At 43.0% G+C, this 27,466-nt stretch overlaps 1 protein-coding gene across 1 annotated transcript in view; it reads left to right on the plus strand.

Annotated features, from left to right (window-relative positions):
* Positions 1-27,466, plus strand: part of tenm1 (teneurin transmembrane protein 1) — a 120,408-nt gene that overhangs the window by 78,820 nt on the left and 14,122 nt on the right. The window contains exons 18-25 of the mRNA XM_071923920.2: positions 687-830; positions 1,322-1,574; positions 2,360-2,380; positions 6,555-6,787; positions 22,678-22,832; positions 24,549-24,632; positions 25,211-25,405; positions 25,862-25,949. Coding sequence (XP_071780021.1) covers positions 687-830; positions 1,322-1,574; positions 2,360-2,380; positions 6,555-6,787; positions 22,678-22,832; positions 24,549-24,632; positions 25,211-25,405; positions 25,862-25,949 — 1,173 coding nt within the window. The remainder of the gene's footprint in view (positions 1-686; positions 831-1,321; positions 1,575-2,359; positions 2,381-6,554; positions 6,788-22,677; positions 22,833-24,548; positions 24,633-25,210; positions 25,406-25,861; positions 25,950-27,466) is intronic.

The raw sequence follows: 27,466 nt of genomic DNA on the forward strand, positions 1-27,466 counted from the left end.
TGAAAGAATATAATTACTTTTTATTTTTTAATTTAACTAACATCTGTAACAGAGCAAATTACTTCTAATAGAAACCTTGCCCACCTGTCACATTTGATGCATGGGTTTATTTGTGTGTGTGTGTGTGTGTGTGTATGTGTTTAAGAATAATGTGCATGCATGTATGTTTGTCTGTCTGCTTCCATGTGTTTGGGGAGCTTCTGTAGCTTTGTCACCTGCTGCCATTAAATATATTCCAAGTCTGAAGTGGAAAATTGCCGTTTGAACATATTTAATCCTGCTAAACCAAAAAAGGCTGTTGATAGTTGTTACTTGCAGTGGGGAGCGCCGCACAGTGTATCATTACAGCCGAGAGGCCAGGCAGCTAATTCTAGGGCTCCTTCATAAAGACGGGCTCCTCCTGATTACGCCTCCACTTCTCACTGATCTCACTCACACACACACTCTGATGAGGTCTCATTACAGGCCTTTCATCTGTCTCACCATTCGATATAATATAGTGTTGAGGGAGATGGGGAACGCCTGTGTGTGCGTGCGTGCTTATGGGTGTGTATCCTGGTCTGTCATGTTCCATAACTGTGAGACCGTATCAAATCAATTCACTGAAGATAGTGTTTTACACAGCAGGGCTAATTCTTACTGTATATAGTGGTAAAATCCTATATGTGTGTGTGTGCGTATTTCAGTGTCGGTTGGCTACGAGTATGAGTCGTGCCCCGGCATTATCCAATGGGAGAGGAGGACTGCTCTGATGCAGGGATTTGAACTGGTCCCCTCTAACCTGGGAGGATGGTCTCTGGACAAACACCACGTTCTCAACATACGCAGTGGTGAGTAGGAGCGATGTACACACATAAACCTGTACAAGAAATACATAGTCACACACAAAAAGTCACACGTGGAGGCCAGCAGCTTCCAACACATGCCCCCATACTCAGGTGTGATATACACAAAAAGAATAGAATAGAATGGGATAGAATAGAATGGGCAAAATTCAATAAATATCCTATATAATCACGCAACACAGCCACAACGCTACTAGTACATAATCCAATTCATTATTACAAAAAAAGCCCAAAAAGTGCCGTTTCTTGGTGGGGACTTGGTGAGATTCAGGTAAAGAATTCAATAAGGTAACGGCAGGTGGGATAAAAGACACTCTTGCAGACATTTTTCATGGTTCTGGGCATATCTGTAGCGTAAATGATTACCGAAAATTTGCTGAGCCTTTTTCCTGGACTGACTCACATATTGTACATCTCAGGACTGGAAAGCTTCTAAATGTGGCATTTAAATCTGTATGCATTCTGTCTGTCCCCAGGAATCCTTCACAAGGGAAACGGGGAAAATGTCTTCCTCTCCCAGCAGCCCCCTGTCATCAGCACAGTGATGGGGAACGGTTTCTACCGGAGCGTCCCCTGCGGCCCCAGCTGCAGCGGCGCGGCCCGGGACATGATGCTGTTTGCCCCGGTGGCGCTGGCCTGCGGCCCTGATGGCTCTCTCTACCTGGGGGACTTCAATTTCATCCGCAGGGTCCATCCCGACGGATTCACCAGGACCATACTGGAACTCAAGTGAGAGTCATGATCTTGTTGGGTTTGCGTGGCATAAATTGAGCTGAATTGATCTTGGCAGGGATCTCCTAGAGTGAAATGCTAATGGGCTGCGTTGGGATTTTGAGCACTGGATCGACTTGGGCTCGATAAAATCGGCTTTGATTATATGTGTTAGCATGGCTTTAGCTCTGGTTGGCATCTGCAGTTACGATCTGTTCTGATCTCTATGCATTCTGAAGTTTTTCTTTATGAAAAAGCCGAGTCTGTGGGGTTCAGACATCATAGACTCTAAACTACCTCTTTAGGACTTGAGAGAAGCTGAGAGTCTTTGCTGTGAAACAAAGATATTTTTTTGTGGATTATGACGATGATATCTCCTGCTGTGCTGCAGGCACTACATTCTCTATTTCTGTATTTTCTCAAGCGTAGCATCTCAATGGGATTCCACAGTCATTTGTCCTGTAGAGTGTTCTCCTTATGTAACTTTACTCTCTCATTCTCTGTTATTATTGTATCTCTGACTAATATTTCTGGTTCAGACGGAGGTTTCATAGTGTCTGTATTTGATACTTTCCTGTCCTCTGGGAGGAAATGCCAAAAAGCTTCCTGTTTAGGTTAATATTTAATGTGGAACAATACAGCAGTCTAAATCAACCCTAATCTCGCTTTATGAGAGGAAAACTGACTTATTGCAGTCTATGAAATTTTGAGTGACTCTCGTTAGTATCGTAAATGATCGTTTTTTATATATTTTTTCCCTCTCTTTTCTTCTTTTTAAACGCTCCTTTATGGCTTGTTATCAGGAACCGGGATACCAGACACAGGTGAGAATTAGTGATTAACACTCCCTTTTCATATGTGTGCACACACACTTTAGATGCACACACACACACACACACAGCACAAAGAAAATGCAAAAAGTAATGGGCATGTTGTGAACGGCCTCACAGCACCTCTTCCTTGTTTTGTTTGATGCCAACAAAATCTCCATATACTCGGGTCGAGGTCAGATCTATCAAATCCTCATTTTAATTTCACTAGATGATGATATTAAATTTGCAAATTGGAAACCGGCCAAAATGACAAGGATTGCATGTTTTAGAGGATTACTGGAGGTCGGTTTGGAGGATGCTGCGCTTCATTCACTTCCTGAGCTGGACTAAACGGCGGCGGCTTGGCATGGCCCTGGCACCGTCCCTGGCACCGAGCCTTGATGGTAGTGTGAGCTCTGCACACCATGTAAGACAGAAGATTAGACAGATGTGATAGGCTGTGGGTGTGCGCATGTTTGTATGAATGTGTGCGCCTGTTTGTGTGTGTGTGTGTGTGTGTGTGTGTGTGTGCCACTATCAGGGGTTATATCGAGCCGTGTGTGTGTGTGTGAGAGAGGGAGAGAGAGAGAATGAGGGCTTATCCGATTTGAAAAGAGAGGATTTGTCAAGATGCCATATCTCTAGCATGCCAGAGTTTCACACCATGCAACAAGGATAACCTGGCAGGGTGTTTATGCGTGTATGTTTGAGCATGTGGATATGTCCATATGTGTGAAAACGCACTGTAAATGTGCCTGTATTGTACATGTCCATAATAAGTTTCTACTGTATACTCTAAGCCTATGAGCTGAATTCTTCCCGAGGCACTTTGGATACACCTTCCCCATCCTGTCACTCTTTCCCTTAGTTGCACTTCCTCCTTTTCCTCACAGCAGCTTTTTACTGTTAGCAGCATGTTAGTGTTTCTCCTTTATTCTATACTATTGTTCTCCCAAGTCAAATACATTAATTATTCATCCTTATTCAGCTTTCAAAGCTTTTCACTCCACTTTCTTCCCAGCAAAGTGCCTATCAGCCAACAGGGCTTCAAAACAAGGCGCTCTCCGAGGGGAGACAATATGGGGTGTACTCACCGTAAAAACCATTGTCTATTCTTTCACTTCAAGAGTTTCAGCGAGGAGTAAAGCAAATAGGAGAGGAAGTCCTCTGCAATATTATCTGAGAGTGCAGATGGTGGATTCAGAGAGACAGTCGGGAACAGCTAGATCACTGTGTCTATCAGCTCTGATCACTGCTTCGTTATGTGGGGAGGGAACAAGAGATGCTGGAGTGGGACTGTTTGTGTTGCGGTTGTTATTGTTTATTTGCGTTCCGCTGGATAGATGCATTCTGAGCTGTGAGCATCTAATTGAGATGAAGACAGGTGAAGCGATTCGTAATCAGCTACTGTGCACCGTGCAGTGCTTTTGGTAGTTGCGAGAGCCCCAACAAATATGATATGCTGGCAGCACGAAGCAGCAGCATACTTTGGAACTCAGTGAATAACTCTCTTAGGATCAAGTATAAATTATGCATGTGCAGTTCAGTGCAGAGTTCTGTAAACAGTTATGCACTTAATGGACTAGATGACTGACAGCAGCCTGGCGTTTGTCGTAGTGGGTTTTTTTTTTTTTTTTTTTCTCTGGGTTGTGAGAAGGTTCACGATGTCATGAGGAGTTAGTTTGTTTGTTTGTTTTTTTTTTGGGGGGGGGGCAGAAGAGTCTCAAGAGCACACAACAACCTTCAGAGCAAACAGAAAATTATAGGAGCCTGTTTAGACGCCTGCAAGAGAAAATACTGTTAAATTCAGAAAGCATGTGCCAAAAAAAATAACATTAGAAATAAGTTGCTTGACATTGTAATTCCCCTTGCATGACATTGGATTGCCCAGAAAAAGCACCTAGATGATTAGAGTTTAATTGGCAGGAAACCTCTGACCAGACCCAGCTGACATCAGATTTAATGCTCAACAGTAATTGCTAGGATTTTGGTCAGTTAAAATGTTCAAAGTGCCATATTTAAATCCTCTCACACATAATGCCAAGCACAATGTTGAAGCCTAAATAATGGCTTACAATATCAAAGGTTTGAAGTAATTAATGGGATGTAGACTATAGCAAGTCATGTGTATGCAATGACAGTCTGTCCATAGTAATGCCAGTTAGCATTCTTCCACAAGGTGTGCAGCTCACACTCAATATAGGCTGAATGAAGCCAAATGTGTCATGCTATCTCAGCCAGTGGGTTACATCAAAATCGTGGCAAAAATCACGTTTTCATCAAAATAACTGTGATACATGAATTATACAGGCTTTACGTCTACACAAGACATTTTTGTACTCCCTTCTGAATACACTTCTTGTCATTTTGGCCAATGTTCCACACATCTTTCTTATAAGCCAACCAGCAAAAAACACAATGAACAATAGGTATGTCCCGGAGGCTGGTTTGGCTAAGGCGTGTACCATGTAATCATGATGTCCTGGGTTTGATTCTGGCCTGGCACCTTTGTTGCATGTCATCTGTCAGTTTGCTCTCCATTGTTAACTGTCAAACAAAGCAAAAATGACGAAAAAGAGAGCATGAAATTCAATCAAATTTGTGATTTTAGGTTATATAGTTGAATCTTGCTCGGGATTCCCACATACCTATTGTGACGTTACTATTCTTCATTGCAAAGCAGCAAGACAGAAGTACCCTAATGAAATTAACAGCCAGTGTTATTTGAGTGTAATTAAATTTGTTAATAGAAGTACATAGTAGGTTTTGGCATGTCCATAACTTCAAATAGATGTAATAAGGCTGTGTGAAACTCACTAAGTATTTATTTTCTTCCCCCTATTGTGCATATTCAGCACTATATATACACATTTTTGAAAACCTTTTTTTTTTTCAAAATTATTTTACAAATCAAAACCTGTGCAAGATTTTCTCGTGATATTGTTTTATATCAGTGTATTATATTATATACTGTACATAGACAGTATGCCTACGAAAGTCCTACACATTTTTTCATTAGATTTGGATTTAATTTTAACAGTTTATCTGGCAAACATACAGGAGGTGGACAAAATAACAGAAACACCTAACAATATACATCAAGTATCCAATAAGGAGCAGGCAGAGGCGGGACCAGAATTATAGAACATCAGGGGCTCAGGGGCAGTGACATTAAGGTGTCCTCCCCCAGGGTAACATTTTTTCTTTTCAGTTGCTAAATACATAAATGTGGTACAATTTCAGAGACTACATCACCTAAAGATTTTCTTGAGGAGAGCATAAAAATGAAATGACTTGCCTGAAAAAGTCGTGCTGTTTTAAGTGGGATCAAAGGTGCTCTCGGGGATAGTGATCTTTGGGGATTACTGCTGATACAATGGCTTAATTGGACTGACTACAATTGGCTGGTAATTATCTAGGTTATGACACTGGTCACTAGTTATCAGTAATGAACTGGAATTAAAACAACTGTGAACAATAGTGTGGTTCCCTTTCTGCATAATACAGACATGAATGATAATGTTAGGCCACAGAGTAAGATGAAAATGTTCTTGGCAGAAAGCATATAGACCTGCTTTTGATTAAATCTAGAAGTATAGTCACATTATAACCAAGTAACACCAATGTAAATTTGAGCTTGAGTATATGACATCAATTGAGTTCATGACATGTTCATCCAAAAATAATGAATGGATGGATGGAAAACCCAGAAGGGATTTAGTATCAAGGTGATTGTTTGGTGAAAGAAACAGTATCTGCAGTTATTTTACAGTAATATTTGTCATGATTCAAGATCCTGCCACATTTAATAATAATGCAGTTTTTGTGACCAGTTCACCTGTAATTCAGACACCAACTGTTCTTTGGTACTCCGATAGTTTCCTCATGCTGCTTTGAAAGCTCATATAAAAGTGATGATAGTCAGACCACTTATAAAGCCGACACATACTGCTTGCCATTGAAATTGATATGGGTCGCCTTTGTAATTTTGATTTAGTTACTTCAAAGTGAAATATATACTCTAAGAAAAATAACAGCATCACAATATTGCATGTTCCTGGAGATTTAGTAACATAAAACTGAGATATTCTTACAGTATGTCCTGTGTTGCTGTGATACTTTACTTTATACCTTTCCTTCCCCTATAGAGCTTTACTGTCTGTTAACCTTGTATTCCTTCTCCCAGTACCAGTCCAGCTCACAAGTACTACCTGGCCATGGACCCGATGGGGGAGGTCCTTTACGTGTCTGACACCAGCAGCCGCAGGGTGTACCGGGTCAGGAACCTCGTGCAGCCAAAAGACCCGGCCCGCAACCTGGAGGTGGTGGCCGGGACCGGGGAGCAGTGTCTACCGTTCGACCAGAGCCACTGCGGAGAGGGAGGGAAGGCCACCGAGGCTGCACTCAACAACCCCCGAGGTAGGAGAGGCTGGAGACACGATATACATGAAGAAACTCACTCTTACAATCAGTGTAGGCTACAGCTACATGCTGTCGCTGTGAGCATGCTCAATTTTCCAAGCCAAACGCCTGTACTAACTATCCTGCACTACTTTTATCATCGCTCCAGACTAATCTATATGACATTTGCTTGAACTGTTTTGTGATCTGTTTTGTGATCCATACATACACTCAGGCGCACCTAGGCACACACACGCTCAGGCACGCCGGTGTAGAACTAAGGCCACTTCCAATACCAATACCAGTATTTTTGTATTTAAGCTGATATTCAATATCCTTCTTTTTTCCATTTTCATGCCAAAGAATTACAAGTAGTCTGTGTTTCAGTCATAATTTATTCCTTGGCAGGGTGCAAAAGCTTCTGAACCAGTATTTAGAACATGATCGGGACACTAAAACTCTCCATTGAAATCCAGACTAATGAAATTCATTCAGGTGGGTTAGCAGCTCTTTAAGGCAGGGTGACCCACACCACCTATTGAATGGCCCTGGGACACATTACTGCCTTTAAATGAAAAATTAATTTAAAATAAACTCCCATTATTGATCAATTAAATGTATAAATGAAAGGTGCAAAGAGAGTTATATTACATTATAATTAGAAAGTTATGGCTTGATATGTTGACAAACCGCTATATTGGTCTAACCCTATGCAGGACCTTTGCCTACAGAACATTCTGAGTTCAGGTGCTGGAAATGTTCCACATACAGGGATCTCGGTCCATGCTGACACAGTTCCTGCAGATTTTTAAGCAGAACACTCATGCTGCGGACATCCGATAGGTTCTCTGTTGGGGTGAGATCTGGGGACTCTGCAGACCGCAGGCCACTGGAGTAAACTAAAGCCACTCTCATAATCCTGAAACCATCTTGAGCCGATGTGTGCTTTGGGCATTACCCTGCTGGAAGTGTCCATTTGAAAAAGGGCAGACTGTAAGATTGGGTGATATCAGTTTTTTCATATCATGATATTGTGTCCACATTTTACCAGGTGATACGATTTTATCACTATTGACACTGTGAGATTAATGTCATTGGGATTCAAGTGGTCGTTTTTATATCACTGCGGATGTTAAATTTCTGCTAATTCATCTCCTGCCTGTAGGTGGTAACTTCACTGTGGTACACAGTAAAGTAAAACTAAAAGGAAAACTGCTGGCATCTTGCCCTTGTTCAAGCACATTCTTTCATTGCAGACTGACCCTTATCTTACATTGTGAATTTGCATGTGCCAGTTATTAATTATTGGACAACAGGCATAATGAATGAATGTTCTATTATGTCAGACAAAAGACAATTACAACTCCCTTGTGATTCAAAGAGTTTTATTTTGAATGTTCTTCAAAGCAATAAGCGGGCCTAACATCAGCCTGTGCTTCATAAAATTCATCAAGTCCAACTCTTCATTATTACTTATTTATTTATTATTTATACACCAAAGAGGCAATGGATTTTAAAACTAAATTACATGAATTCACCCGCAAATAACACAGCTTAACACCCTTCTGCTAGTTTCATAGCCTAACTCTTTTGATTCAATTCACAGTGAGAACTGGAATAGTTTTAAAAAAAAATCAATACTACAATCATAGTTTTTAGTGCATCTAGTCATTCAAAATAAGCTTGGATAAAACATCACTAAGATCACCCAAAAATAAGGCTCAGCATTTGCTCTCTTAAGATGTGATGGAAATAGGGTTGGCTGTGAGTCTAAACCTGCCCAAATATAAAGTAGTCTTAATATTCAAACAAAAAACAAACAAATAAAGGACAGTCTAATGTAGGCCACTATACCTTGAGGTTTCTGGCCCAAAAATGAGCATGTTGACTTTGTCCAGCTTAAGCTGTGTGGAAATTGGGTCAGTACATTCCCCGCCGTGCTGAATGCCCACCCAGAGACGGCACCTTTTGCACAAGTATTTTTGACTCTTGACATCAATGGAAAATGCTCTGCATTTGATCATTGTATTTTTACCCTTCGCTAAAAGGTTCTTTATGCAAAGCTTGCATATAACTTCATTCAAATCAGCTGGCTTTCCGCTATCATTTGTCTTTAACCCGAAGCACTAACAAACAGGTGGAGTAGCAACTCTCTTTGGCACTAGCCATCGTTTTAATTTCCCTCAAATTCCCCTCAGAGTGGCTGTTCACCTGAGCTTTATGTAATCTGCACTTACACCCTCTTCATACTGAGTGATACATTACAGTTTTGGCTACACAGCAATGCTAAAGATACTAAAACGTCACACAAAAGAGAATATAGAGCAGATTTTATAAGCGTAACTGGAAAAGCACCATAACCTCTCGAGACGGAGAAAAGAGAACCAGAATCTTATCGGAACAAAGGTCTTTTAAGAATTAGCGATTTAGAAGTTAATGTTAATTAAGTTAATAGTAATCATATTAGCTTTAGTAGGCTTACATAGGTTTAATGAATTATGAATTATTCTGAAACATTTGTGGTAAATGAACCCATCATTTACTCACTATTCATAATTGCAAAATAGATAAATATGTCATCAATCTGCTTATTTAAGAATTAGGATGAGGCTATCTGCACGTATCGGCCTAGCTATAGCAAATTATCCAGAGAGAAGCGGTAGCACATTATGACAATGTAAATTATAATGAATTAAAAGCACTAGCGTCTTATGTTCCTGACTTATGCATCAGAGTTTGCATGGCAAGGAATATAATGTATTATGATACCTTGTCTCTATGGTTCATTTTAGATGATCAGGCTACTAGACATTTCACTTTACCCAACACATGCAGTGACAACTTATGATGTTGCATGGATGATTTTAGCATACTTTGAGTACTTATAATACCTTAGTTCAAACGGGTCTGTCTGTGCAGCATAGGGTGACGAATGGGCCTCATATTGAAACTCATTAGTGTATTATAATACACTATTATCTTTGTCATACAGTCTCTGATGGAAAAGTAGTCAAGAACATAGGGAAATAATGCAATAAGTTACATCTATACTGTCTCATGACTGCAGTTATAATGTGTCAGTAAGCATTATGTGGTCTTGTAAGGATGGTCACAACACATTATGAGTGTGCTATAATCCATTATGCGTGTCATTATAATATGCTATTAGCTATGGTAGTTGAAAGTTACCAGAAAATCTCGTTATCTGAGCTTACATTCTGTAATTCATTATCTTTTTATGTAGGTTTGGTCCACCTTGAGAAATTATTATAGCTGAATAGGATTAATATAATTAACATGACTATTTTGGGCTGGTTATACAATGTAATTCCACAATTCTGTGTGTTTGTGCATCATTTGATTGAAACATGTTACTTACGCCTTAAGCTGATAGACATGGAATGCAAAAATGCAAAAATATATGACAGATAGGGATGACGTGAGTTTTTAGGTAGTTTTAATGTTGACTGAATATTAACTTATTAAAAAACAGGTTAACACAATAGGTTAATATGGAATGTCATTTTACTGAATCTCAATCCCTGTATAAGTATGAATTTTCCTTTGTTATGCTTTGATTGCAAAAGATGCAATCATTTAAACTCTCTCTGCTCTCCTATAAAATTAGGAAAATATCACTTATGTCCCTTTCAAATATCTCAAATATTTAGGTAGGCTGTGGCATTCAAATGGTACTTAACTGTTCCTAAGGAGCCTAATGTGATCCAAGAAAACATTCCCCCCTCCATCACATCACCACCACCAGTCTGGACCGTTGAGACCAGCTACAGTAGGATGGATGCACGCTGTTTATGCCAAATTCTGAGCCTGCCATCAGAAATTGGGATTGAACCAGGCAATGTTTTTCCACTCTTCGGTCCAGTTTTCGTGATCATCAGTGTTGGAGAAAGTTACTTTTAAAGGTAATTAATGTATTCCACATTACTTACCTTAAATAGTAACTAGTTACATTACAAATTATTCTTTATTAAAAGTAACTTGCTTGCGTTGCCCACTTCAAAAATATTCCATACTGGCTTGTGCTGCCAAGCATGCTGTTGATCATTGTTTTACAATGCAATTCAAGACTATTGCTCTATTTGTTAAACAATAAGCCAATCTCATTTATAACAAGCATACTTATTTTGCGTCTTAATTATCAGGATGTTGTCTGAACAAGATGATGAAGGATTTTCCTAAGCACAATGAAGCAATATGCAAGAACAATCAGAATGCGGACGTGTTAAATTACTAGTTCTAACCAAAGATCATAGCAATGTCTTCTGCTGCTGTAGCCCATCTGCTTCAAGGTTTGATGAGTTGTTTATTCTGAGATGCCCTTTCTGCACGTCACTGTTGTACTGAGCTGTTATTTTCTTACTTGTCTGCTATCGTCTGTTAGCTTGAACACATCTTACCATTCTCCTCTGACCCCTCTCATCAATGAGGCGTTGTCGCCCATAGGACTGCTGCTGACTGGACAGCTTTTTTTTGTTTGTCGCACTATTCTCAGTAAATTCTAGACACTTTAGTACATACAAATTCAATGAGGGCGGCCGTTTCTGAGATGCCAGAACCAACACATCTGGCACCAATAATAATACCTTGTTCAAAGTCTTTCCCATTCTGACGTTCAGTTGAACAGTAGGTGAACCTCTCAACCCTGTCAGCATGCTTTATACTTGTGCTTTATATTTATATACTGCTGTGTATGGCTTTATTTATACATGACTCGCTGTCTGGAGAAAGGACCTGTTTTTGCGTAAATGGGGAGATATACATAATTAAGTGGTGTATTTCTGTACATTGTCTGCATATGAATTGGTACATATCTCTCACCTTTTCCGTACATATGCTACCTGCTTCCACAAATATGTCTGATTATGATATTGATGATGACAATACACATTTGCCTTACACAGTCACTTTTCTGAGCATATGGTGCCTCCATCTTGCGTTTTTAATAAGGTAGCCATCCAGAAATGCACATATCCAAATCTGTACGTTCTGTACATGTTATCTACATCTGTCTTTTGACTGTATTTGATATGGTGTACAATTGTTTTTTTTACACTACACATGTGCACACCAAGACACTGTATGTATGGCCCTCTGTATCCCTGTTCATGTGGATATGAGCATATTTTTCGCATCTTGTACAGTATATACACAGTATATATAGTATATATGCTGCAATCTCATATATTGTTTTTCTTCAAATTCTCATTTTCCAATATTTATTCCATATTATTGATATTTTCATAATTGTATGTTTATTTCATGCTGCACATATTATAGTTAATATTTTTTTTTTTCTTTGTCTAAATAAGTTCTACTGCTACTACTGCTGCTATTTTACACCTTATCTTATCTTATCTTTTCTCATCTTATCTTATCTTATCTTATCTTATCTTATCTTATCGTAAGAAACAACAGAAAAACTAAGTAACTGTGTACACTAACAGGTAACATCTGGATTGGGCTTGAGGGGGTTGCATTGGTACAACAAGAATGTGCCTCCGGAAGGAAGAAAAAAATATGCATTCTGTCAACTTCCCTCACCAATCACACCCACGCACCTGGCCACCTCTTAGTCCCCAGTTCGCACTAGAGATTTATCCACAGGCCTGTCACTCAAGCTACACCCACGGCCCTCCATGGCCTCTCCTGTCAGTCATACTCAGCTAGCGTGCAGCAATCTGAAGTTGGAGGCAGAGAGCTGGTAGGAATCGATATAGAGAATAGTAGACAAATGTACTGTAGAAGTGTCTCCATTCTTCAAATGTCAGCGCTAGTAAATACAAACTAGTTCCAAATTTGATGGCAGAACTTTATTTCCCCTAACTTCCAAAGTTCCCACAGGATATTCATTCCATCAATAGAAGAAGAAGAAGAAGAGGGTGAAGATGGAGGAGAAGAAGAATGCTTTAGGGATGTTGTCCATCCTTGTCACAATTTGAAAGATGGTCTGAAGGCTATTATTCTCCCTATATGTGCCCTTCATACCTTAGAACATGCTGTATCTCAGCCTTCATACACTAATTGAATATTCTGTCCCTAGACTCCTCCTGTTCACCCAGGGTCAGGTATTTTATACTCTCTGACTCACTGCGCCTCACAGGCTCTTCTGTGGCCATTGTGCTCCAACTAACCAGCTCTTATAAAGGCTCTGGAGATTTCTGCCTAGAGCACCCTGTTCCCTGTCATCCATCTGCCACAGCCGTTCTCCTCCTCCTTCCCCCACCCTCTTACCAATGGTAATGAGTGGTAGACTTCACAGAGAAGTATCTGTCAGTTTCTTTTTTGAAGCTGTGGCTGTGTGATTCTCTGCCATTGATCTTGTCTCTGTCCTCTGGTGAGCTCCTCGCTCCAAATTAGAGCCTTTCCTCTTTTTCTCTCCTCCCTCTATCTCTTTTCAATCCCTCCTCCTCTCTCATCGATGAATCATCTTTGTGCTCTGGCCTTGATATAGCTGCTGTAGGCCTGCTGTGTCGCATAATATTGTTACAACATGGTAAACAGTTGTTGAATAGTAATCCATAATTTTAATTCAACCAACAATGTTGCAGTGTTGTTGAGCACACTGCTGTTGCCCAAGTCTATAGTCTCTCCATAGCGTAAGCTGCAGGGATTATCTCGTGTCCTTCAAACACTCACTTGTGAATACAAGATCTGGGGCATTGTTTAGAGTTGGCTCCACATACGCTTCCACAGTCAATTAGCTCAGTAAATAAAAGGCCTTGCTCCATTTAGGATGGATCCCATGTCTGACATGAAAGAGGCGTTAGTCCCACGGGACCTAACAGCCTTGGCTTATATCTCTGGACTCCCTCCTGTTCACAACATAAAGGGGTACTTTATTGCAGAGAAACTGTCTAATTTTGCAAATAACCGTGTGTGTGTGTGTGTGTGCATGTGTGGGTATGCAGGCATGCGTGAATGCATGTGTGTGTGTTTGGACAGAGGCTGAGTTCAGAGACTGATTCCAGTGATTAGTTTGGTTGTTCGTGTTTGCCATGTGCAGGTCTTATCTATTATTTGTTGACTAGTTCCAGACAGCAAAGCTGACATCCACAGAGAAGTGTGTGTGTGTGTGTGTGTGTATGTACTGTATGTGTTCATGTTATTGTGAGTGCTTGCAGCGCCAGTCTCTTACTCTGACCCACAGGGGGCAGACTAATGCCCTTATCAGAAGCTGACATGCTGCCACCACATATCTCCCTCTTGCCCCGTCTGCCTCCCTCTCCCTTTCTCCCCTTTTCCCTCTCTATTCTGCTCTGTGTCTCTGTGTCTGTCTCTTCCCCTCTGTCTCTCTCTCTCTCTCTCACACAGACAGACGCACGACACGTTTGTCCTCGTCTCGCTCAGCCCCACAGCTGCGAGGCATGCCATCAGAGTTGAGATAGCGGGGCCGGGGTGCCGAATGAAGCGGTGGGGTTTAAACTGGTCATGGTTATTAGCATGTTGAGCAGCCAGAGAGCTACACAGACACAGCCAGGGGTAAATATGCTTCACAAGGCACATCGCTGGTCTGCCACCAAACTCAGACCAGGAAAGCCAGGCCACATGCTGTACACTATCTGTCTTGGCTGGTGGTTGACACATAAGCAGCTTAGGCGAATGAATATCTTCACTCAGTGGGCACCGCTCACATTCATACCGATGGCTGAGAACATGGCAATGTACATAGGAGCGCTTCCTGGTTTGTTTCATCAATGTGAATTAAGCATTCAGTGCTATCAACACCCCTACGCTCAAGCCATTAACTCAGCAAACATTGGTCCCCAACTCCTACTCTAGCAGCAGAGTCATATGAGTGGTAGTGTCCTCAAAGGATCCTTACCAGCACAGTTCTAATCATAGCTGCCTGCATTTCACATTTCCTGAATCTGCTGCTTTCCAAACTGTATTTGCTGGCTGCAGCGGTGAAGTTATAAGATCTCCTAGGGCTGTGTAGCCTCTATGCCAGCTGCTCTGTGGTATAACTTTGGAATGAATATGCCATTGTTATTCTACCTCTGGCTCCCATAGCATTTAGTGCAGAGTTATTGTTGCTTCTCACAAAATAGAGAAAGAGAGAGGGAGAGGGGGAGCGGATTAAATTGATAGAGAGAAAAAGAGAGAGCTCGGAAAGGGGGAGAAAAAGAGAGTGCAAGGGAAAGCGAGCGCAGCAGAGAATGAAAATAATAGAGAGAAAAATAGAGAACAGAGGGAGAGAGAAAGAAAGGGAGAGAGAGTGAATGAAATGGATAAAGAGAAAGAACAGAGAGAGAGAGAAAACTCAGTGTTTTGTATCTAAATCCTGCGGCGTGCAGCAGTCCCTTACCTCATCTGCATATTAAACTGGCCCTGTGGCTGCCTTCTCTCTCAGAGGGTCAACTATCATTGTTGCTGTTGGTTTAAATAGAGCACTACTTCGCAAAACAAGGGCATCTGATACTGTCACACTGTGTTTTTAGCTCCAAGACTTGGTTTGTGTGTGTGAGTGTGTGCATATGTGTGCACATTTTAAAGCAGCCCGCTTGTGTGTTTCATTTCACATTGACTGAGCTTTTGTCTTTGCCCCTGGACATTCCTGCATTAATGATACACACATGAATTAATCACGCAGCAAGGCAAACAGCAGCATACTCTATGATCATGCAAAATAGAGAGATGCCATGAGGTCATGCTATTTCTACTGCAGCTTATTTTCTCACTGCAGCATCCATGGTAATTAGAGGAGCGACAATAGTTCGTGCAACAGACATGGATCAGTGAGCTGCCACAATAAGAAGTTTTTCCAGAGACTTATATGTTTCTTCCAGATGCTAAGAAAAGTTGAGCCTGATTTGCTAAAGCAACCGTGAGGTCATGTAGCTGAAACTTTATTGTTTAACAGATGTTGACAGATCAAGAAGTTGATCTTGGTCCAATCCTCAGCCGGTGACACGGCCTGTTCAGAGTGAGCTGCTAACTACCATAGGACAGAGAAGGACACACAGGTAATCTCTGAGTATCAAACAATCTTCAGCCCACTGCCAAGCTTTGCAAAGGACCAAAGAACATAAAGTCAAAGGGCTTACTAAGGGCCAATTTACGCTGCCAAAATATGAGGCCCTACCTGTAAGTGAATGCCTGCTATTCACGTCCTGTATTGGTTAGAACGCTATGCAGACTGACAGCTACCTTGTTTGTAGTCGGAGTGTGTAGGGGAGCTTCAGAGAGATTACTGAAACTCACTGTGTGTGTAATGAAGCCCTGAGTCAATAAGAGATGCAGGCTCAAGGCCAAAGGCTCAGCGTGTGCATCTAAGGCACTATGTTTGTGTGAGTGAGCGTGCTCGTGCCTGTTTGTTTGTGATTGACAGAATTATCCCTGCATAATGCAGCGGCCTGTTTCTAGGCTCCCAGACCAACTCTGCCTCTCCCGGTGAAGGGGCAGAGAGTTTGTTATGGGTGCCTTGTTAAAGGTATGTCAGGTTGACAACGTCAGCGTGATCATGGGGGATGTGACATGCGTGTCCCTTTAACTGGGTGAGATGGCCGCTGCTGGCAGCTGGCCTGTCAACCTCCACTGGGAGCCTGGCAAGCTGACAGGGGGAGTGGAGCTTTGCCACTGTGGAGGAATAAATTGCATTTACTCCAGGTGAATCTCCAATACACACTCGCACACACACGCATACACGTACACACGCAGATGGAGGCATTTGTCTCAGTGGGGGGCGAGAGGTTCTGAGGAGGGGAGAGATAGTGAACTCACACACTGCAGGTCTTTTCTACTTTGATTTTTTAAACACACTGACAGAAAGATGAATAAGGAGAGTGATGGTGGCAGCCACAGTTTGGCTTGGCAGTTAAGTTGAACCTGCCCCTGTGTGTGTGTGTGTGTGTGCGTGTGTGTGCGTGTGTGTGTGTGTGCGTGTGTGTTAGGGACAGGAGACAGAGCCAGTAAATGTTTGCACCTGGGTACCATTATCACCTGCAGCTCTCAGAGAAGAGAAAGCAAAAACAAAGGCAGAGCGTCCAGTGGCCAGGGCTCCATCCAACCCGCACTGCAGCGCTAAAGCACTCATACGGCTCTTTTGGAAAATGGGGAAGTGGAATCTCAAATGGCTCTGGGTAATGGCAAAGCCAACTATCCATGACAAAGATGGTCCATGCTAGTGTAGATGCCTCTGGCTCATAGAGCGAGATGTCTTTGTACGTTAGAAGTATTTTGTTTGGGAGGAAACTGCACATACAGATCTACAATGATAGTTTATCATAGTTTAGTGTGAATCCTCACCACCTTTTCAGTAGTGAAAACAATTATTTGTTTCCTACCCTCTGATCCCATTTCCTCCACCATTGCAGAGCCTTACCGGCTTGTTGTGATGGTGTGTTGGGTAAAGAGCCTCTATTGATAAACCTCCTTGTGTTTGTTTGATGTTCTAAACAGTGAGACATAATCTGCAGACGCTCCACACTGATCCAAACCCCTCAGCCTTTCACAGAGCTTTCTAGTCCAAAGCATTTCAATTGCCTTTATAATTGAGTTTGTCTGCTTCCTCTGTGATTGCTTTGGATCTCTCTTTTGGTATCAAACAAGGCAATTACCGCCAAGCCGCATATTTTCACAAAAACTGTTTATTCGCCGAGAAATTAGCATATAACTATTGCAAATTCTCCCACCAATTCTCCACATTTTCGCAATGTCCTGGCCATACATGTGTAGTTGGGAACCACCAGCTCTAAAAAAAAAAATAAAAAAAAAAGGCAGCTATCAATAATTAATTAATGCGGGTTAATATGTTAACAAACTTATATGGTTGATAATTAGATGAGCCACAGTGTCTGATTCAGACTTAATTACTAAGCCAGTGTCTGTTCAGTGGGGCTTTAATGAATAATTAATTACTCAAAGCATGAATTATTTCTGCTTACCAAAGATCTACCACAAATACAGTCCTGTTCTCATTTATGATTCTATCTCGTATTGATTGATAGTAAACGTGGTTTTATAGGGGAATTAGCAGCCAATGGAAGCCACACGTGTAGTACAGTACTGCAATTCATAGATATGCACGTCACAGATCACATAACACTGTTTAATATTTACATCACTGGTTATGATTGATTGCAGTGTTAAAAATTCATATGACGTGACTACAAGCTGCTCCATCAAGGGGTATCATAGCTCATTTCTTCAATTATTATAACACACTTTCTTTCACACGTACACACACACACACACATACACACACATACACATTAGCATGGTGCACAGTGCCATTTCACATTGCAGAGACTGAGTGAACAGGTTTATTCTCCCTCTTTTAGTACACTTCGCCAACCTCAGTGTCTTTGCTAGAGTTGTGTGATGTGTGTGTGTACGTGTGTGTTTCTGCCTATGGTTTCAGCATGTATGTGTGTGTGGGGGAGTGCGAGTGCGAGTTTCTCATCTGTAGACACTCTGATTTATCCGCTCTATATTTGCATACGCGCACAATGTGATTAACTGCCATGCCTTATCTTTTCGCTTAGCTACGACGCCACACACATGCACGCACCCACAGACACCCACACACGACCGCACATGCACACACACACACACACACACACACACTGTCTCACACACACACACACACTCACACATTCACATACAAACAGCATCCTGCATTCTCAAGGAGAAATGATGAAAGGGAACAGTAAGCCATACAGCCGGTCTAAAGAGTCTTTGAAACAGTGTGGTTCTGTGTGTGAGTGAGTTTCAATTACCATTGGACTGTAGCTGTTAGTGTACCCTCCAGGCTGTCTCTAGCTAGTCTGGTCGAGTTCATTTACGGCCCAAGTCCCACACTGGGGCCAGTTGTGCAGGTGAAACTGTCCATCTGTCTACATTCACTTGTCAGTCACACACAGTTACTTTGTACAGAACCGCCATGGGCTGTAATCAACTACAGCTAGCATCATTTAGATGCTGTAATAATATGTCAGTCCATATCATTAACACCCACCGAGCCTGGGGATATGGCAGGGCAGATTGACTGACTTACTCTGCAGGCTCCTGGCAATAGAGTGTGCGTGTGTGTGTGTGTGCGTGTGTGTGTGTGCGTGTGTGTTTATATGAAAGTTTTCAGATATAAATGGAACTCCCATACATACATAAATTGTGCTTTCTCCCATTCGCCTCCAGAAACAAGCACTTTGAATAGGTTTCATTCACAGACTGTGTATTTATTTTGCAATATGTGTTCTGTTTTACAGGATCACAGACAATGTCATGTGTTTGTTTTCTATGCATTTCTACAGTTCCATCTGCCTTCATACATAGAGACCAGTGTTTTATTTCAGTTTGGCACCTTGGTTGTTGACGTTTGAAAGGTGAAAGTGGAAGGGAAACTGTTGTACAACGCTGAGGTTAGACTTCCTGTGCTCCCAGGGCTCAGGTGTTAGTAAACGCAGTCAATATACACCCCCGCACGTGCACACACACACACACACACACACACACACCACATCCTGATCTCACTGTATGTCTATATGCTCTCACTGCTAAATAAGACATGATCCACAACCTATGATTTGACACTCTGTCTTTCACTACATATTCTCATCTCTCACCTTATACCTCACGCCTCACACTCTTCACCTATCTCTGTCTTCCTGCGTTGAGAATCCCTGGTGGCTGTGCTTCCCTTCAAATAGCTGTAATCAACACTGATGCACTAGAAGACCCCTCTCCAAGGCATTAATCAGATTGGATTGTATTGCAATGCCACGGGGGGCCATTATAACTGATATTCTTTTGACAAGGACAGAGAACAAAGAGATTCTTTGATTGAGAGTGATTGGCCTGTAATGGTTAATTGAAGCAATTCCTCATCATGTCGCTTTGTCTCATCACCACCTCTCTCTCCTTTCCCACCTCTTTGGCTCTGTCTGCCTTTTTTCTCTTTGGCTGCATTTTCTCCCTGCGTCTGAGCTGCATGTGAATGGCAGCACTGTATTATCACTCTCCTTCGCTCCTCCGCTCCCCTCCCTCTATTTTCCAAGGTCAACGCGACTCAGTCTAATTCACTTTTCTTTGATGATAAAATCCAGTCCCAACTTTAGCCAAATGTCCGTCTCCCCATGGAGTTGAGATTTATCTCAATTATCTCTCCACCGGTCTGTCTGCCAGCTTCTAAACATGAGTATCAGAGCGCCAGGTCCACCCAGGGAGAAACGGTAAATCTTTTGATGTCTTGTGAATATCCATCGGCTGTACAGAGGGGCTGTAAATTCCCTTAACGCAGCATACAGCTTTACCCACTTCAGCAGGAAATCCAGCCCCTGACAAGGAGAATGTGGGCTAATCTGCAGCCTTTTCAATAACCATAGCAAAATACTCTTAAACAACAGATAAACAGGCCTAAATCCTTTTGCCAATGCCAAGCGATAATAGCAATGGTTTTCGATTGTTGCGCTCGTGCGAGGATGAATGAAGTCAGCCCAGTCCTGTATTTATGCTTGATGATAGATTGGCAGCTATTTAGAAGCTGCTTGTGTGAACGTAAGATATGCAGATCCCGGCCGTACGCGCCACTGAGGGTGACAGAAAGCGCAGACAAAGGCAAGAAAGAATAGAGGGAATTTAGGATGGAAGTCAATGGAACTAGAGGAGACGCGAAGAAAGACAGAGCGATACCCGGGGACACAGGGAGAGAACAGAAGTCAGCATTGGAAAGAGAGTCCTGGCTGCCTCTTCATGTCCTTGTGCAGGATTTATGAGCGCTAAGATCAGGGACGGGGTTAGGGTAGAAGGGCAGAAGTGCGAGGAGAAGGAATGCGAGAGGGAAAGTGAGAGGGATGTAGGACGGGTTGGATCTGAGGAGGGTGTTACAGCGGGGAGAACGTGGTTAGCGGGGAACTTCAGACATTAGCAGGCTCAGACTGTGCTGTGGGATGAGACGTCCCTCATGCATAATACTGGGTGACAGGAGGAGAAATGGCAAGGCAAGAGAGAAAGAAAGAAAAAAATGGACAGAACAGAGAAAAACAGAGCTCAGGCATTATTGAAGGGTCAAAGGTCTCTGATTTGATTAGCACTTGTGAGAGGCAGGGCAGAGAGAGGGGTGAGAGACAAAGGCAGAGTGCAAAAACAAAAGAGAAAGACAACAGGGGGGGGGGGGGAAACAAGCGGGGAAAGAGAGAGCGCAGCAGCGAAGAGAAGGAAAGGAGAGAGGGAGCAAAAGGAGAGCATAAGAAGATCGAGTTAGGGAGGATGGAGGGAGAGTGAAAGCTGGAAGGGGGGGATGAGGCTGTGTGGGTGGTGTAATCTGTCTGTGTCAGAGGGATGATGAAGGGGCCAGGAGGGAGAGCTCTGCAGTTCACCTTCTGGCCTCTGGAGGAAACACAGTGACCCTGGCCCTCCCCCTCCCCACCTCCCCTCTCCACCTCCTCTCTACCTGCACGATTTATGACTCACAGGGTCGGTCCAGGGTTGCCGGGCTGGAGGACATTTGCGAATCTAGTGCTGGTGAGAGTGCAGTGTGTTCGCGTATGTGTGTGTGTGTGTGTGTGTGTGTTGTGTGTGTGCGTGAATGAAATCACACATGTGTAGAGACAGCGACAGTATGTCTAGGAGGATGAGACCTTAGTGCTGCCTGGGGAAAAAGGCGATAGCGGTTGCTAGCCTAGGCTCAGAAAGTGAGCGCAGGCACGTCCTTACATAAGCCAGTGTGACAGGACTGTGAAGGGAGAAAGACAGGCAGAACAGAAAAAAAAATGGAGGTAGACCGGGGCGAGACGACTGAATGAGGGAGGAGTACCTGGGGCTATACTGGCTACTGATGATAAACCATAAAGGATATGTATTTTTAAATGGCACAGCAGTGAGCCGCATGAATCGTGGATGGCAGGTAAGAATAGTGAAGAATGGGCTATTGTTGCCGATGCTAAATGAAAGCAATCGAGGAGATTGGGAGGCATGCTGTATGAGAGGTGAGGGTTGAGGCTCCTGACTATTATTGCTGAGAGTTTGAGTCAGACGGCTATTTTCTGTATGGAGATGAGGCGGGGATGAAGGTCGTCCCTCATCCATAACAGATGATTCATAGTCCGCCCTGACCTTTTATACCTGGGCCACGAGGCTTACCTCTCCCTCTCTGTTCGCTGCCTACTGCAGTGCCCCGCCACAAGGAGAGTTCAAGTATATACTGTACTGTACATTGCAACACACACAGATATGTGAACGCATAAACACACGCGGGCATGCACACACTCTCTCACACACACACATACAAGCATACGTGCACATGTACTGTACTGTATAAATGCAGGCAAACATACACACATACAGATGCTCGCACACGCATACTTGCATGCACTCATGCAGGTAGTCACATTTTGTAGATAGCTCCTTATGTAGAGTAGTCAGAGATGGATGAGGCATTCTATGCACACGCTCGCAAATATATACTCATTCATGCATGCACATTTATAATGCATACACACATGTGCGAGCGTCAAATGTCAGAAGTTCACTGCGGCACCCTGCTCACATCTAATGTGACAAATAACTTCTTCCTCCAGTTGCATTGTTCTAATCCCTTTAGTGGGCTCTGGAATGGAAATATAATTACATTTCTGTGGTGCAGCGCCTTTGATAAGACAGTCGCTCGCTGAGCTGAATGTCTAACTGAGTTGGATGCCTCTCCGAAGCCCTCTTCTCTCCCTCCGCTTTATTCCTCTCCCTCGCTCACTTCTCTGCATCTCCTCTGGTTTCTCTCTCCTACTTTCTCTTATGTGCTTTCTCTTCTCTTCTCTTCTCCTCTCTTCTCCTCTCTTCTCTTGTCTCGTCTCTTCTCTTCTCTTCTCTTCTCTTCTCTTCTCTTCCATCTTGCTCTCGCACCCCCACTCCCTCTGTCATCTCAAATTCTCATTGTATCTCTCTCTCCCACCCAGGTATTGCAGTGGATAAAAGAGGTGTTGTCTACTTCGTTGATGGCACCACCATTCAGAAGATTAATGAGAGGGGTGTGCTCTCCACTGTGATTGGCTCAAACGGCCTGATGTCGACGCAGCCACTAAGCTGTGATTCGCGCATGGACATTAGCCAGGTAAGCTAATAATGGAGTGGAGTTAAAGCCAGTGCTGGAACCTATACTGTATCTATACAGTGCCTTAGCAATAGACTGCCTTCACTCCATGGGGAGTTGTCTAAATTATCTAAAATCAAATTACACTCTCTTACGTGTGTTCAGTGTTGACTAATGAGAGACTAATTAAATTGATCACATTTGTCCTCATTAAACTGTTCACAAATAAATGATAAATGTTTGCATATTGTTCTCTTACAGTCAGTGATTGTTTTGTCAATCTAAGTTGGCCAGCTTCTTCCATAAAAAAGCTTTGTAACTTCTTCCAGTCTACAGAGTGTTTCTGTGTTAGTGCATGCAGGCGTATCTGTATGTGTGTGTGTGTGGGTGTGAGTGTGTGTGGGTGTGTGTGTGTGTGTGTGTCGGGAAGTCAGGAAAAGACTAAAGACAGCTACTGTACCAGCCTGATCAGCCAGCCATCAGATCACAGTGCTGACTGATATCAGGCCTATTAGAGCAGAGCATGAATTATAGATGAACTACTGACTCTACAGAGGACTCTTCTTTGCCCACACGTAGGGATGCCAGTGCCTGTATGCGCGCGTGTGTGTGTGTGTGAATTTGTGCGTGCGTGTGTGTAAGTGATTCCGCTAGCCTGTACGCGTCAGTGTGTGAGTCGGCGCGCGTAACAGCCCAGGTGGATTCCCAGAGGTGCTCTTGTGTGTCTTTAAAGAGGCCTGTGTTACCTCGCGATCCCTCTGTTTGTTACCCGCCGGCGTCTCCAACACATCTGATAGCGCAGACGTCCAATCCAATTCATCCTCCATCTGTGTTTGTTCTTATAATTTAGCGCCGGTGTCACCTCAAAACGTCAATATTGAAACTTCTGTAGCTATGACTAGCCAAATATCACTGCGGTAATTTATGCTAAATGAAAGGCAGAGAATTTGGCTTTAGCTTAATTCACCCGGCCCGGCTCCGTGCGCAGCTCAGCTTAACTTCCAGAAGTGATCGTCTGCTGTCGCTGGAAAGTTTGATGTCATGAGCGGTAGAGTTTTGATGCGTGTCCTCTGTGGCTAGGGACAGGGCGAGTCCTGCTTGATGAATCTCCCTACCTCTTAAAATGGGATTTTCAGTCTGAACCCACTTCTCTCTCATTTGACAGAGCCTATAATTGGACATGTCAGTGGCAATTTAACATGATCCATTTATTTACCAATCTATCCTCAGAGTCATCAATCACCTCGCTGATCCCAGCACCAGCCGCACTGCCTCGTCTCCGTGGCAGACACGGCTCACAGTTTGAATGTTTGTGTGTGTGTGTTTGAAAGTGTTCGTGTGTGTATGAGTGTGTGTGTGTGTGGGTGCCTGTGTACCGGTGTAGGTCTGTCTGTCTTTGACCCCCACAGTGCTGGCGGGCAGGGTGTGCTATTTGAGCAGGCGGTGATCATGGTTATTGGCTGACATTTGGAACAGTGCCGAGGCGAGCCGGTGTGAGTCTTGAATAAACACTGGGAAGGCTCCCTGCTCACCACTGACCTTTGCATGAACAGGGAGGGTCAGCGGGCCTAACGCTATGTTATTGAGGAGATATTATTTGTATCACCTGTAATTGACTCTCGTGGGCGATGGCGACTGAGGTGATTTTTTTTGTTCTTTGCATTGCAGTGTTTGACAGAAATAAAGTTTATGTATGGTGTGTGTGTGTGTGTGTGTGTGTGTGTCTCCATTCTACAGGTGCGTCTAGAGTGGCCGACAGATCTAGCTATCAACCCCCTGGACAACTCCCTCTACATCCTGGACAACAACATCGTCCTGCAGGTACGCATCACTGACACAGCACAACGCATCTGAGTGATGTTAGCCAACGGCCTGAATTCTAATCATAATTCCTATTCAAGCTCATGCTGCTTCATTGGCAGACATCGCTACAGCAGAGGAGGAAAGAGTTCTGAAATATTTGACTCAAATAGCAGCGCTGTCACTTCAGTTCAATTTTTACGTCAGAGGAAGAGCACTCGTCCAGTGAACTGAAACCGGGTAAAAGAGTAGTTCTTAGTTGTTTTTAAGAATGTGCTCATGTTCCAAAACGGCCTCCAGCATTAACGGATTGCCTTTTTTGGTGAGTTCCTTGCAAAAATATGATGAGTCATTATCAGCCCAAGGTTTGCCGACGTTTTATACTCAACATCATACATCAACCAAGCTAATAATATCAGTTGTGGGAGATCCTGAATGACTTTGAATGTCAATGGCTGCTCTTACTGCACTCATAATTCTTACAGTATGTCCAAAAATAATTACTGCAACTAGAGCAGCTAGAGAGCTTTCCACCTCTATAACACCGTATCATAGCTAATTAATAATACTGTATTTCCTGTATCTTCCCACCCACTCAGGTATCGGAGAGTCTCCAGGTGCGTATTGTGGCGGGGCGTCCCATCCACTGCCAGGTTCCAGGTATTGACCACCACCTGGTGAGCCGGGCGGCGGTGCGTGCCACGCTGGAGGCTGCCAAGGCCATCGCCCTGTCTCACCTGGGCACGCTGTTCATCGCTGAGACTGATGAGAGACGCATCAACCGCATCCAGCAGGTCACTCCATCTCTCTTTCGCCCAGAAAATAACACTCAAACATAGCGTAATTTGTAAGGATAGCTGGGTTTGTGTTGCAAGGCCCATGTAACCAGACTGATGTCACTCTGTGCCAAGATCATTGCATCATTCCTCCAAGTTTTGACAAACTCGGACCAGTGGTGCCTGAGAAATTTGAGTTAAAAAAAATACTTTTAATTATAGCGCCCCCATTAGGCCAGTGTAACTTTTCAAATACTGGAACGCAGTGCGGAGATCACCTGAGATTTTTTGTTTTGGATGGATGGACAGACACATCCGTTTTCTTCTTTTTAAACAAGTATCATTCATTTAAATATTCAGCTCAGGTTGTTATGCTGTGTTCTGGAACAGAGAGCTGTGGGCTGGCTGCTGTTGTACATTACCTTCTCTTCCATATAGCAGTGTATGACGTGTGGGTTTTTGAACGCACCGCAGGTGTCGACCAACGGAGAGATCTCTGTCATCTCCGGAGCCCCCACTGACTGTGACTGTAAGATAGACCCCAACTGTGACTGCTTCTCTGGTGGGTGATCAGATATATCACTCACACACACACACACACACACTCACACACACACACACACACACACACACTTGTATTATTTATGTGTGTGCAGGGTTATATGTGAGTATTAGATTATATGTAATATGATTACAGTGTTTACAAAAGAGGTAATTGTATTATTTTACTGAAAAAATCATATTAGAAACCTGGCTTAGCTTGGCTTAGTTAGAAGTATGTTTAAAGGGAAAAGATAGATTTTATGATTACAAAAACAAGCATCCATTTTACAAGCCTTGAAATAACAGTCGGTGTTCCTGGATGTAGTCGAGTAGTTAAACGCTGCCTCTGGAGTCACGTGTGTCCCTGCTGGCCGACGATTGCATAATCACAACTTTCTCTCTCCTGTCTCTCCCTTGCTCTCTCTTCCATCTCTACTTTCCATCTGTCTAAATAAAAATAAATTGGACTTGGACCGCCCACTCTCCTTATAAACAAGAAAATCTGATCATGCTAGTGTATATGAGTCCATAACGGAAAAGTATATGAAAGGAAGTGTGGTCATACAGAACAATTTGGTGTGTGTGTGCATGTATGTGTAATGTGTGCCTAAGCTTGTGTGTGTGTGTGTGTGTGTGTGTGTGTGTGTGTGTGTGTGTGTGTGTGGATTTGTGTTCATAGGGACGCTGCTTGCTCATAAAAATCTCCAGCTAAATTTCAGTAGGAGCAGGATGCTGAAGAGAAACCATTCAAGTCCATTCAAATTTCAGCTGGCGAATGAAAAAGCTCTCCTCTAACCCTTTAAGGTTTTAGCTGGTTAGTGCGGATCATGGAAGGACACCTGAGACGTAATAGAGGGAAACAGAAAAGGACCAAACAAATAAGCAGATGTTCCTTTGACAGTTAGGCCATGCTTTCATTGTAAACTTTGGAGGATGCGATTTTATCACTTAATTCTACTCATAAAATCAGCCTCTTTTCTGCTCAAAATGGAGGGAAGTGTCTCTCCCATGCCACAAGCCAATGGGCTATAACCATCCCTATTTCTTGGGTTGTACTTTGCATATTTTCCATCATGTCATGCTGTTAACAGATGATTACTCTCTTCAGAGGCTTTCCGCTTCCATCCCTTCACCGTAAACACTCACACAGTCTCTTTGAACAAACACACACGCGCGCACACACACACACACACACAAATACAAACAGTCATGAACACACACAAACATACACACACACATAATGTGCATGCTGTCAAGAGATAAACTGCCACCCTGCTGTCTACATAGACCCATCAGAGGCCCCGGGACCACTGCTGACAGCATCGAAAGGGCCTCACCCAGCTATTTTCCTGCTGTGCTACCAAACACATCTGAATGCATTCAGTCACCCACTACCACCATCTGATAAGGCTGAGGTCACTATCAAGGTGGTCATATCCACTCCATAGGGGAGCTATGGTATCCCAACAAGTCCCAGTCCTGAGCTAAACTGATAAACGCTTAAGCGGCACCATGGGATCGTCGTATTTTGCAAAG

The sequence above is a fragment of the Centroberyx gerrardi genome, chromosome 16, assembly GCF_048128805.1.
Source record: "Centroberyx gerrardi isolate f3 chromosome 16, fCenGer3.hap1.cur.20231027, whole genome shotgun sequence".
NCBI lineage: Eukaryota > Metazoa > Chordata > Actinopteri > Beryciformes > Berycidae > Centroberyx > Centroberyx gerrardi.